This window comes from Saccostrea cucullata, unplaced genomic scaffold, assembly GCF_032062105.1.
Source record: "Saccostrea cucullata isolate Sc308-1 unplaced genomic scaffold, CSIRO_AGI_Scuc_v1 ctg36, whole genome shotgun sequence".
Taxonomy (NCBI): domain Eukaryota; kingdom Metazoa; phylum Mollusca; class Bivalvia; order Ostreida; family Ostreidae; genus Saccostrea; species Saccostrea cuccullata.
The window spans coordinates 315,435-328,565 of NW_026930674.1; the positions used below are offsets into that span (position 1 = coordinate 315,435).

Consider the following 13,131-nt stretch of genomic DNA (forward strand, 5'->3'; position numbering starts at 1 on the left):
ATGAAAAATTAATTTATGAATTCGAGCAATCAGTTGTCATCGGCTTTTACATCCTGTACGCGCTGTTTGAGTCACTGAAATCGCGTTATCTCTAGCTTCCGCCTTCCGTCTTCCCATCAACTGTTCGAAGCCACACTCAAAAGATGAGGCAGATAGAATGGGCGATGTGGGCCAATGAACAGGCCATAATTAGTTCATCCGGTAAAATAGTTTGTATATCATTTTTTATCTTTTATGATAAGAATACGAAACATATCTTCATGAAAAGCAGCACAATACCCTGATAAACTGATAATTTGGGTGCGTTCACAGTTCTACCATTAGTACCAACTTTCAATATACCATTGGTGCAATAATTTGACAATGGTACCAACTGTACCAATAAACCCTGAACGGATATTGGCATAAAAATGTAACGATTTTACCAGTGTTACCAATGGGAGTCCAATGGAAACGTTGGTAATACTGAATTACAGATTTCTTTGTCTTTTATGTTATTGGCACATGCCAGAATGGCAAGAAAATCATAGCCGACTCAAAGCCGAGAAACAAACCACATCAGGATCACACTTCTTTAGTTTCCATATCTATGAGTTTTATATAATCCATTTAATGGATCATGTCTAAATCATACTTCAAAATCATAAATTTAAGTGTTTGATATGATTTTTATGTGATTTTGGCATGATTTGTTAAAAAGGCTTAGAGGAAAAATTGTTTATATCATTGTGAATCCGGGATCCAAGACTTTCTACCTTGTTGCCATGTCGATAACTAGCTGTGACGTCATTTACCAACATTAACCACACTCTAGACTGGGTGCGTTCACAGTTCTACCATTAGTACCAACTTTCAATATACCATTGGTGCAATAATTTGACAATGGTACCAACTGTACCAATAAACCCTGAACGGATATTAGCATAAAAATGTAACGATTTTACCAATGTTACCAATGGGAGTCCAATGGAAACGTTGGTAATACTGAATTACAGATTTATTTGTCTTCTAAGTTATTGGCACATGCCAGAATCGCAAGAAAATCATGGCAGACTCACAGCCGAGAAACAAACCACATCAGGATCACACTTCTTTAGTTGCCACCTCTATGAGTTTTATATAATCCATTTAATGGATCATGTCTAAATCATACTTCAAAATCATGAATTTAAGTGTTTGATATAATTTTTATGTGATTTTGGCATGATTTGTTAAAAAGGTCTAGAGGAAAAATCGTTTTTATCATTGTGAATCCAAGATCCAAGTCTTTCTAGCTTGTTGCCATGTCAATAACTAGTGTGACGTCATTTACCAACATTAACCACACTCTAGACTGTCTGCAGAAAAATATACCATTGGCAAAAAACATTGGTACCACTGGCATGCCTATGGTAATTAATTTTACCAACGGCAACTTTTGTCTACCAACGGCAGAACTGTGAACGCACCCACTGTCTGCAGAAAAATATACCACTGGCAAAAAACATTGGTACCAGTGGCATGCCAATGGTAATTAATTTTACCAACGGCAACTTTTGTCTACCAAAGGCAGAACTGTGAACGCACCCAAAGGTATATAGCTTGATAAAAGTATATAGCTTTATCAAGGTATTACAAATACCTTGATCAAGGTATTTTATATAAAGAAAATACTACAAAAATTCTCAAAAATTTAAATTTAAAAGTCGAATTATGAGTGTGGTCAGTGTATCCACTGGTGCATGAAAAGCACTCTGGTATCAAAAAGACAGCATAAAGGAATGTGCATTTACACTGATTTCCTTGTGATATAAATTTATTCTACTTCCAGTCATCCTTTTTGGTGGAATCATTGGTATAGCAGGATTTTTCCAGGCTTGGGAAATTGGAATTTATGCAGTGTATCCTTATTTAGATAGAATGTTCTATCACCAAAAATGATTAATTTTCTGTTAAAATTATATATGTCCTATGGACCTATTATTTTAGCTCATTCTACAGTCTACACAAAGAATCAGAAGAGTTTAGGACCAAATGTAACCCGTTACAACACATTACTGGGTGAAAGAGGTGACAACTGAGGGACAGAATCTATAATAATTTCTCAAGAATCACTGAGGCAGGTCAGAAAAAACAGACAAACATTTTCTTGCTTAGGTCTCTGATACTATAGTTAAGAAATCTTGATCCACAGCTAATCTTGCTAGGATGGGACATCAATAGTGGTTAAAAACTTGTATATTGTGTGAATAAAGTATGCATTTGAGGGGAGATCAATGGATGAAAAAATCAGTTACTAGTAAAACAATTTAATATTCAAACTAGTAGGAAAGCATTACTATATATAAGATCTGTTGAGTTCACATTATAATTATTATAGTACTGAAACAACTGTAATCATTTTTGAGTAGCAATATAGAGAGTTATAATTTGTTTCCATCAGGAGACATGATCGAGCTCAATTGAGTGTTGCTGCCTGCCTCTTGTTATTAAATAAATTCAAAACTGATGTCAATGAAACCCCCAAAATCAGACATCAGCAGATATTTTACTTAACTCCATGTCCAGCGTTGCTTCCATTTTGGTGTTTGTTGTGGAGTATCCTAGGGGTAAGCGCGTCAAAGGACGTACAACAGAACGCAAGTAAGATGTCACATCCTTTTTATCTATGCATTATCTTCACAAAAATACCTACGCCCAGTACATGATTTTATCTATTATTTATTTCTATTTTTCAGATTCCAGAAACCTTTTACAACACTGGTGAATTGCAGTGGGTTTCTTGGCAGAAACTATTTTGTTAGATTCCTATTCCATCTTATGTGAGTTCCTCTAGTATTTCCTATCAATATCATCTTAATGTAGATTGTGCTGGTCAAATTAAAGGAATTCCTTTTCTTTGCAAATCAACTCATCTGTTTCAGATTATGTGCTCCGTTGTGTTTTATCCTTGCGACAATTATGGGTGGACTGAGTCTGTTTGTTACCAGCATGATATATCTAGCAGTAAGTACAAGTACCAGTTTATCCCCAGCATTATAGTTAAGATTTTCTGTCTTCAGGGAAGACCTTATAGTTATTCTATTGTTTCTTCTTATTATTTTTCCATACATCAAATTTTGTGCACATGATTTCTCGAAGACCACTGGGTGGATTTTCATGAAATTTACAGGAATAATGTGTTGTTATCTGAAGTTATTTTAGCCGAGAGATTTTTTGAAAATTCACTTCAAGTGCCAAGTTATGGGACATTTCCTGAATTTAAAATGACATTTTGTCCGCAGATAATCTCAAGAAGGGTAATAAATATCAATGTGAAACTTTCAGGGATTATAGATCGTGATAAATTCTATCCAGGACGCGACTTCTCGTTTGTCGTCAATACTTAGGGTCGTTACGAGATATGACTTTAAAAAATCATATTTTCTAACTTTTTGGTTTTCTGATATTTTTCATTTATTTTTGGAATTTAAATAGATACCTTTCTTATAATGCTTACTATATAATTTGTTTTAATATTGATAAATCTAAACTATCTGAAGCGGGTCCAAAATGGTGGCTGTCTCAATCAACTCCGGCATTTGGCGAGTAGGGGGTTAAAGAGGCAACTGAGCATTTGCTTGAATGAAAGTAACATAAGGATAAATGAAATGTAAAGGAATACTTGGATTGTCACGTTGTAGTAACGTTGCAATTCTGTGTCAGTCTAATTTTAATCCAATGTCTTGTCAAACGGCTTCTATAATTCGTTTTGGCTGGTTCTCAAAGTAGAAAAAGAAAAGACTAAATGTGCAAATGAAGTACGATACCTACTATCTTTTGTTTTGCACCACGAAAAAACAGATCTTAAATCATATAGTTATAAGTAATAGTTTTTTTCAAATAACAAATACAGTATCAATATTTATAGTAAGAATAAAATGTAACCACAGTTACTCCCATGCACATTTGTGTCATATTAGATTAATAAAAAAGACAAAAATAAGAACACCATTTTAAAAGATCATATTATGGAGATTTTTTTTTCTCCAGAATCGGACAGAAGACCTCTCGTTGCTCACAACGAGATCATTACTAGTTCTATAATAATATTCTTCATATTTCCTATTCGTAATAAGATACAAGTATTTTTTCCTCTTTACTCCGTCCCACAAATTCCCTGTATGTAAATGTAAGTCTGCTTCTAACCCTTTTCCTGGTTTCCTTGTTTCTTCTCCAACTTTTCATTTTATAAGCACATTATGCAACTCTGATTTCCTCTCACGCCCACATAAAATTTGAACAAAAATTTCCGTATTTTAATTTTTTCTTTTCTAGGCAGCATTTAAAGGAGAACAGTGGAAACCAGTTGGTCTGGAGGAGAAACCAGCCGAAGATTTAACCAAAAAAGATCTCAAATCATTCCGTCAGCCCAAGAAGCCCCCTCCCAGAGCCCCACCCCAGGAGGTACACGACAACCGGGTCTGAACCATGAGTGCCACCCCAGGGGATACATGGCAATGGATCCCTGAGGTCTATCCCAGGGGATAAATGACAGTTGTGTCTGAACATAAAAAGACTTCTTACCAAATGAGATTATGTACCATATTTTGTTGATATATCTTCCTATTTATAACCAGAACAAATTTTAAATACATTGACTCCTGTGCCATATCAAATCATACCAAACACAGTATAATTGTGTTTCTCTCCCATTATTTCAGTGCATCCCACTTCTCTTAAGAGCTATAAAGCCTCTCTCTTTTATTCAGATAACCATCCTATCAATGTTATTCCAAGAAATACATATCTTGAGTCCTTACACACCCTGTTTGCTCAAAGAATTTTGTTAAAACACTTTCATTTAATCATTTAATGATTTATTTACATATACATTATCCTTCTTGACAATCATTTTATATACCTACAATGTATGTATTTATTGATTGATCACATGTATTAAATCTTGAACAATAAAATCTTGAAACATTATTTCCATTGCATGGAAGAATTTAAGCATATAAATGTGTACTTAAAATGTACATTTAGGATTTTTTTTTAATGAATGTATTGCATTATTTCAGGAAAGGCTTCAAAATATATGTACTTGATTTTGGTACAAAGCCTGTAATGTAGATACAGAGTAAATAATTTCTCTTACTTATGGTTACCTGGTAATACATAATCAAACTTGATAAAAATCAAGTAAATTTTATAATAAATGTCAATAACTTTTCTCATGAGCATTAATTTAATTGTAAGGGTGTAAATTACAAATCCTACTACCCGGTATATAACAACTATAATTCAATTAACCAATGTACATGTATTTTGCAAAAGTACCGGAACCTGTGACCTTGTGTCAGAATGTGTCTATCTACACAGGGTCTAACCTTGTGTCCAGCACTCTGAGGGAGCAAAATGATTTTCAAATTGAAATCAAGGTTAAAGTTGGACATAAAAATCCTCTCTATCCAGAAACTTCTCCATCCTGATATTAATCTTCATTTTGATCTCCAGTTTTGGGGTCAAGTCACAGTGGTTCACTCTCAATCCTTTGATCTTCTTTTTTTTGACTGAAAAAAAAGTCAACTCATCACTGAAACAAAGCAAAACTGTAATCAAACACCTTAAGGATAAAATTATGGTTGATTCTAATGAGTGGTTACCAAAAGATATTCAACAGGGTCAGGAGCTGAAGTTGTAAGCTTAAAGCCATAAACAGGCCACTAACACATTGTGAGAATGCACAGGTAGACTCATTTAATTGACAGGTTTTGAACAGGGATGTTTATCATCAGAACAATCAAGCATATTAATTTATGTACTGAGATAAATAAAAAATTGTGAATGATGTTGCTATAAACATTTACCGGTAAAATATAAAATGCAGAATGTTTTTACATTCATTATGGTAAATGGTTTATAAATTCTTTAGTAACTTCTCATTCTGTTTTTTCTTTTGTCTATGATTTCTATGTCATAAGATTTAGAGACAACAAATACTAACCCAACTTTTACAAAATAATGATGGTAAGCAAATCCTCAAATGTAAAAAAAATTTAATAAATGATAAAGAAAAAAATCTGCATTTCAATTTGTTAATGACAACATCACTTGCACTTTTCATGTCAAGAGAATGCACACTTGATTGTTTTGATGTTGACCATCCATGGTCTCCATCAGTCAACAAAATAAATCACAATGTGCTAGTGATCTGTTTATGTCTTTAAGTTTTTCCTCTTATTAAAGTTATAAAAAAAGCTCTAAACAAAATATGTGGTGCTACATGTATACTTACTGATGGTAAGGGGAGAGAATCTGTAGGCTCTGTCTGCTTATTGCTTCCTTCTGACCTGTTAAAAATGAAATATTAATAAAGACAAAAAATATCTTATTTAACTTACTGACATGCTGGCTGTTTATCAATTTGTGTTGATAAGGGCTATCTATTTTTGCATTGATGAAAAAAAAGAATTCCTCCTTTACAAAAGATTGTGAAGAGGAACTTGTGGGGGGTAATTTACACTAAATGCATGTAGATAAACATATTTTGCAGAAAATAAAAAGAACCATATTGATTCTGCCTCTGGTGCAAATAATTATAGATATACATAACTACAATTTACAGACAACCATTAGTGTTGAGCATTCACTTTTTAAATAAGAAGTGTACAGTTGTCCAGACCATGCCTCCTACAGCCCATCCTCACTAGCTAGGGTCTAGGACTGCTTCTCTCTCTTTACACAGAGGACAGAGAGACCACAACCATTGACTAGGAAAGATGTCAGACCTATAGACAGATATATCTTACTTTTCCCTGTCAGCTTGAGCTTTCCTCTTCAGTCTGTGCTGAGGGAATGAGGGCATCAATTCTGGATCACATGCTGGAAAATAAGTTAATACCATGTTTATTAAGAGAATCCAGGTCAACTAATATTGTAACAAGAGATGTTTGTAAAACACTTATACCCCCCTCCCACAAATAATTGGAATTTTCCAAAGGGACATAAGTCTGTCAAAAATGGCTGGATAACCCAAATCAGAGGTTGACCTACATATTTTTATGATAAATCTGTATACTGAATGTTAGTTCAGTTTGTGCAACCTCTGCAAAGAAAATAAACGGAAACTGCAAATAATTGGATTTTTTTCTCAGTCCAAAATGGCCCATTAGTACCCAAAACAGAGGTTGGCCTAGATTTTCTTATGATAAATCTAAAAATTTAAAAAAGAATTTCATTTCAATATGTGCAACCTCTGCGAAGAAAATGAATGGAAACTGATGGTGGACCAACCGACAGACAGCAGCAAAGCTGTATGCCCTCCCTTCTTCGAAGGGGGGCATAAAAATAAGTATCTACCATGAATACTAGCAGAAAACGGGTCACCTTATATTAACTTTACAAGCAGTGTTATAGCAAATACACATATTATTGAATTCAGGCTTATTGCCCAACTGATTTTCATTCCCTGCACTATTAAAACATTTTAAACTTGACAGATACAGCAAATTACAGTTATAATGTCAGAATTAAAATTGTTCATCTGAGGCACTTCAATATAAACATGTTTTATGTACTGCACATATACATATATATTTAAATGTTCCAAAACTGTAGTATTAAGATCTAGTAAACTGCTTTTTAAAGTAAAATTTTGGTTAACACAGTACAGAGCAAAGTTAACATACGGAATGGTTGTTCTTTGAAGTAGGAAAAATCTAAACAATCTTCAGCAGTTGCTCTAAAAAAGAAAAGAAAATACATAATGACATTTTAAGTAACTTGCAATAAAGCATTCTGTGTTTAAAAATTGGACATTCCAGGCAATGGTAAATTTCTTTGAGTTTTAAAATTTCTTAGTTTTCTCCAACAAATATGAAGTCTATTTTCCCATATGGATATATAAAGATACATCAATTATGATTAAAAATGGACAAGGAGAGTAGCGAAAAACCACTTGGCCTAGCCTTTGATATGAGGCAAAAAAACAAAAAACGAAGCCTAGAAGAGCAGATTTAAATGATATAATAATGCTGTGTACCTTTTAGATGGATCATACATGAAGAGGAAGTTGAGGAGCCGCACTCCAGAGTCTGTCAACCATGGAAATGTGTGCTTAATGTTGTTGTACCTGAAATCAGTAATTATGATATGTAAACATACCATAACAAGAAGGGAAATACTCTGTATTTAATCCTCAGATCATTTACTTACTTTTGTGGCAAAGTATTACGTTGTCTTTCAAAACAAAAAAGATGTGCCTCTTTTATACTAATGCCCCCAAACATGTATGGCCAAGTTTTAAGGTATTTAAACAGAACATCCTAAATACTGTAGACGTACTTTTTTCCGCGGGGTCATAATTCCACGGAATCACAATTTCTGTTTAATCCGCAGGTAGAAAATTACGCGGATTTCTTAAATTGTCACTATATGCCTTACATTAATATTAAGTACGCTTGGACAAATTTCCGCGGAAAATTTGTGACCGCGTACATAGCGTAAAATAATACCACGCGGAAAAAAGTACTTCTACAGTACTTTATTTCTGCAAATTCATGAGATTTTGATGCTTTCATTAAAATTCATGCATATCAAAACTTTGTGAGACTCACGGCTGTTTCTTCAGTGACAAGGTTTCCATTGCAGGTAACTTGGAAAATCCCTGCAAAGAATTTTATATGACTTGAATAAGAGTGAGAGCTGTGAATACATGCAATACAAGTATACAAACTAGAGATTTACTCCATTAATATGGTGATTTTCATTTCATTTACATGTGCAATGTTTATTCATCAAAGCAGTACCATCAATAGGATTTAATCAAAAACTATTTCACCTAATTAAAATATTACCGGCCATATATTGTCATTTGGGGTCCCAAACATTTCTATGATGAGCTCGATTTGGTGGATTTCTGACCTCCCTGGGAGGAGAGGTCGGTGGGCAAGCAACTCCCCAAATATACAGCCAGCTGACCTGTTTATAATGTAAATGGTGAACTATAGTAATATCAAAATACCACCGGTATATTAAATATTTATAGTTTTGCTCTGTTATAGCACAGTTATCCATTTATTGATACATGTAACCCTTATCCAAAGAAAAGTTACTGTTTTTAACCTAATTATTCATGAATCTATATTCAAAACATAGACTTTATTATGTACATTTACAGTGCTTATTTAGTGGATAAAATTGTCCCCCTTTGATCCAGCAAGTAGTAGAACATAAACATTCTATGATTTTGGGCATATCATTAGTTAAATTTTAATATTCCAGTCTATCAATATGATTCACATGTATAACCCATTATTAATACACATTTTTGTACTCTACATAGCCGAATGCTTCAAAAAATATTTTTTTCCAAACAATAAGACATTCCCCATTTATCTACCATATTATGCATAATCACTAAAACAATGTAATCCTATCTCCTGCCTTCTTACCACATATCTATTGCTGTTGTTTGCTCCTTGGATCCAAACAGTAGCTCTGGTGCTCTGTACCTGTTAAAATTTACAGAGAAGAATGACACAAAATCCAAGTTACATCAGTGTATTCAAATCCAGGTAACACAAGTGTATTTATTTATTCTATATTTAGCACAGTTTATGACAAAAAAAAGCCTAATAACTACCACAAGGTCACTACTAATGGTGTCAGGGGTTTCTGAGGGAGTCCATATTTTCTGGCCAACCCAAAATCAGCTGAAAAAGATTATATACTTTTAGATCTTTTATCTCTTTGTCAGTTAAACATCAAGACACTTCAACATATTTGAGATGGGTTTATTGTAAGTGACATTTCTATTGATGTGATTTTATCACTTTAATAGTAATGCACCTTTTGGTACAGGCATTTCTAGCGATATGATTTTTTCTGTTTAATAAATAGTAACACACCTATCTTGACACTCCCATTATCTGTCATCAACAAGTTGGAGACTTTCAGATCTCTGTGTATTATAAAGTTCTCATGTAGATATCTTAAGGCTTTAAACAACTGTAGCATGATGCATTTCACCTATAAAAAAAAATCTTTGTCTTACATTTCATTTTTGAGCCAAAATAAAATTTGCAATGTAGATTATTTTCATATTTTGATACTGGATCATGAAAAGCAAACAAAATCTGAACTGTTTTCTATCATTTCAGCTAAATATAATAATGCAGCTACAAGAAATATCATTTTGAAATACACATAAAAATAAGAACTTTTTGATTCAGTGAACTTAAACAAAGAGTAGTTAATTTTCTGGGTCTTACCTGAGCTTCTGAGAAAGGAGAGGACATGTTGTCTAGAAGTGAGGCCAGATCCTGCTCGCAGTATTCCATCACCAGAAAAATACTACAAAACATGTCAATACTGATCATTCTGCAGTAAGGCCTAGAGTCTTACACAAAATACATTCTCCTTATGGCAAATATAATTTACATCTCCAAACCATTACTTTAATTCTTTGACATCATTTTCATGTTATATAAATTTGACATACACAAACAATTTAAGAACTTAAGCATTTTACCTTTCTAAACTTTTTCCAACCACTACTTCTTGAAGTTCCACTATGTTCTGATGCCGTAAATTTAACAAAATGTTAATTTCTCTCAATCCACTGACAGGAATTCCTGAAAGAATATTAGAAAAAGAATTATTGAATTAACTGCTAAAAAAAAACCACATACTTTTTGTGAGGTCAATTTTTTGTGCTTTGAGGGGAATGAGGGGGTTTATGGGGATTTATATTTGTGGATGAAGAATTTTGTGTAGATATATGCAAGAAATTTTACATTTTGTGGTGGGAATGAACTCATAGGTATTTTCACATCTTAAAATTAAAAAATTAAGCCCACAAAAATTGCTGAATTCCCAATAACTGTACAGGTAACCAATCTCAAAGCTGGTATTACCTGTACATCATGATCAATAACTTTGTTCTTGATTCTAATTATCCATTTATTTTTCAAACAGTGTTAGAAACAGAAAGAGGAGAAGCAACATAGATTCTAAGTCTCTTAAAATGTAAATTTAAGTGCATTTATCATTGAATACTGAAATACAGAATGATAACATCACAATTATTGCTAAGATTGTTGAAACATCAAAACAACCTCAGCAGTAAGTAACTTCTCATCAAGCGATTGTAGCTAAGTGAACTGGTCTTTACATACTATATTGAATTGTCATTCTGAAGTTTTACATACCATTCTTTTCTCTTTCCATTCTCATTTTCTTTAATGCCACAATTGTATCTGTCTTCCTATCTCTTGCTCTATCTGATAAATCATAAAAGAATCTTGATTTCTTAATATGCATTTAAGATTCTAAGTTAAATTTATGAAAATCTTTTATAGACCATTCTTTTTCATCATTTTATATTTAAGCAGCTGGTGTATGAGAATAAAAAATAACTTACAAACAATTCCATAAGTGCCCTCTCCTACCCTGCTAAGCTTCTCAAACTCTGACACACTGCGACATTTTCCATGCTACAAAAGCATAATTGTAAAAAAAATTTAATTTTCATTACATTTACACAATAACATCTACATGCCATATGTTTATGTCACATTCTACACACTATCCATTACTTTACATAAATAGCTTGAAATAGCTATATAGCTATGAGCTATATATGTAAGACTCTAAAGTCCGATGGTGACGCCAAAGTCTGATGGTCTCGCCAAACCCCGATGGTCTGCACCAAATCCCGATGGTTCGTTGTCTTTATGGACGCCAAAGTCCGATGGTCACGCCAAAGCCTGATGGCTTGTTTCCTATGAGACACGCGACGCTAAAGTGCGAAACAAGCCGAAGTCCGATGGTGCGGATGAACAATTAACGTTTATGACGTCAATAGTCCGATGCCATGACATTATTTTGCATTCAAAATCCATTGATGCAGTATTTGTCTCACATACGTTTTTACTGCTATTGCTTTTTGTTTTCACCCACCAGAGGTATTAGGGTTAGTCCTCGTACATCGTTCGATTGATAAGGGTTAGTCCTTGAACACTAATGTGTTTCTTCGAACCCACCCGAGAGATTTTAGGGTTAGTCCTCGCACACTATTGGATTGATTTAGATTAGTCTTGCACCCACCTATGATAGTTAGGTTAGAGTTGATACTCATTTTTCAACTGATAAGTCTTAGTTAAGCACCTACATTCAAAAGACGAGGTATTTGTATTCATGATATTTTGTATTTATTTATTAGCATGGCGAGGCATCGCATTTTTGCGCAGTAGTACTATGACGTCATAGACGTTAATTGTTTTCTGCGCCATCGGACTTTGGTGTGTCAAACCATCGGGGTTTGGCGCAGACCATCGGACTTTGGCATGACCATCGGACTTTGGAGTCCCATCGCACTTTGGAGTCCTACATATATATATATATATTCTAGCTAGTCAAAATAGCATTTAATTGAAAAAGAAAAATGCTAAGTTAATAGGTTAATCATTCTTATCCATGTCTCACCAAATACAAGGTGTTGTACAGTTACTCAAACAATAGAATTACTTTTTAGCATAATTTTTCCCCAAAAGGCGATGATTAAACTTATTATTTTTAATTTGGATTGCTTTTCGAATCAAAAAACCTGTACTTTCGAATTTTCTCTAACTTACTCTGGCTGAATCTAGAACATCTATCCATTCGCCAGTCAATATAGATAGAAATCCAGGCTTAGCATCCTTAGCTGGTTGCCTTTCCATTATAAATAAATTTAAATAGGTTCAAATTGAGCTAATTTCGTATCAAATTATTAACATTTTCATAACCATTGCTTGTTTCCTAAAATTTGGGTTTACCGGTGCAAGACAAGTCGTACCAGATTTTGCAGTAAACGCCTAAATGATGATCGGACCGTCTTTTTCCGGAATGGCTGACTCGTAGAAACACGGATAATCAATTTGTTTACTTACTATCATACTAACAGAAATTCAAATCGTTGCACAGGGAACATGGTGTACAGATGATGTACCTCCCACTGACTATGGTTCCCATATTTATATTTATTGTAATATTGTTTGGCAGTAAAAATATTTCTCTAGCTGGCACACTTTCCTGAACAATTTATGCTCAGTCCTGGCTAATGAAGTATATATGATTAGCCAAAATTAAAGCCCTTTCTCACATCCTGTTCCCTGTCCATTTCCT

General features: G+C 33.7%; 2 protein-coding genes across 2 annotated transcripts; one reads left to right on the forward strand and one right to left on the reverse strand.

Moving 5' to 3' along the window:
• Window positions 1–8: 8 nt before the first annotated feature.
• LOC134229565 (cytochrome b-245 light chain-like) lies at window positions 9–4,851 on the forward strand. Its single transcript, XM_062711312.1, has 6 exons — window positions 9–201; window positions 1,811–1,880; window positions 2,548–2,622; window positions 2,718–2,801; window positions 2,904–2,985; window positions 4,297–4,851. The coding sequence occupies exons 1-6, from the start codon at window positions 144–146 to the stop codon at window positions 4,444–4,446; spliced, it is 519 nt and encodes a 172-aa protein (XP_062567296.1). The 5' UTR covers window positions 9–143; the 3' UTR covers window positions 4,447–4,851.
• A 153-nt stretch (window positions 4,852–5,004) lies between these two features.
• On the reverse strand, window positions 5,005–12,806 carry LOC134229564 (cyclin-dependent kinase 10-like). Its single transcript, XM_062711311.1, has 15 exons — window positions 12,600–12,806; window positions 11,387–11,459; window positions 11,175–11,246; window positions 10,496–10,598; window positions 10,236–10,317; window positions 9,873–9,993; window positions 9,608–9,677; window positions 9,417–9,476; window positions 8,820–8,943; window positions 8,580–8,629; window positions 8,006–8,095; window positions 7,653–7,705; window positions 6,774–6,846; window positions 6,260–6,314; window positions 5,005–5,534 (listed from the first exon to the last, which is right to left on the reverse strand). Exons 1-15 carry the CDS (start codon window positions 12,684–12,686, stop codon window positions 5,508–5,510), a joined length of 1,140 nt encoding a protein of 379 aa, XP_062567295.1. The 5' UTR covers window positions 12,687–12,806; the 3' UTR covers window positions 5,005–5,507.
• Window positions 12,807–13,131: the final 325 nt, after the last annotated feature.

Excerpts from the sequence above, each read along its gene's own strand:
- LOC134229564 (XM_062711311.1), bottom strand. The coding sequence starts at position 12,686 with ATGGAAAGGCAACCAGCTAAGGATGCTAAGCCTGGATTTCTATCTATA. Across the intron at positions 10,318-10,495 it reads GTTGGAAAAAGTTTAGAAAG|TATTTTTCTGGTGATGGAAT; the intron begins GTAAAATGCTTA and ends CATGTTTTGTAG. Across the intron at positions 6,315-6,773 it reads GCTCAAGCTGACAGGGAAAA|GTCAGAAGGAAGCAATAAGC; the intron begins GTAAGATATATC and ends CATTTTTAACAG.
- LOC134229565 (XM_062711312.1), top strand. The coding sequence starts at position 144 with ATGAGGCAGATAGAATGGGCGATGTGGGCCAATGAACAGGCCATAATT. Across the intron at positions 2,623-2,717 it reads GGACGTACAACAGAACGCAA|ATTCCAGAAACCTTTTACAA; the intron begins GTAAGATGTCAC and ends TCTATTTTTCAG. Across the intron at positions 2,802-2,903 it reads AGATTCCTATTCCATCTTAT|ATTATGTGCTCCGTTGTGTT; the intron begins GTGAGTTCCTCT and ends CATCTGTTTCAG.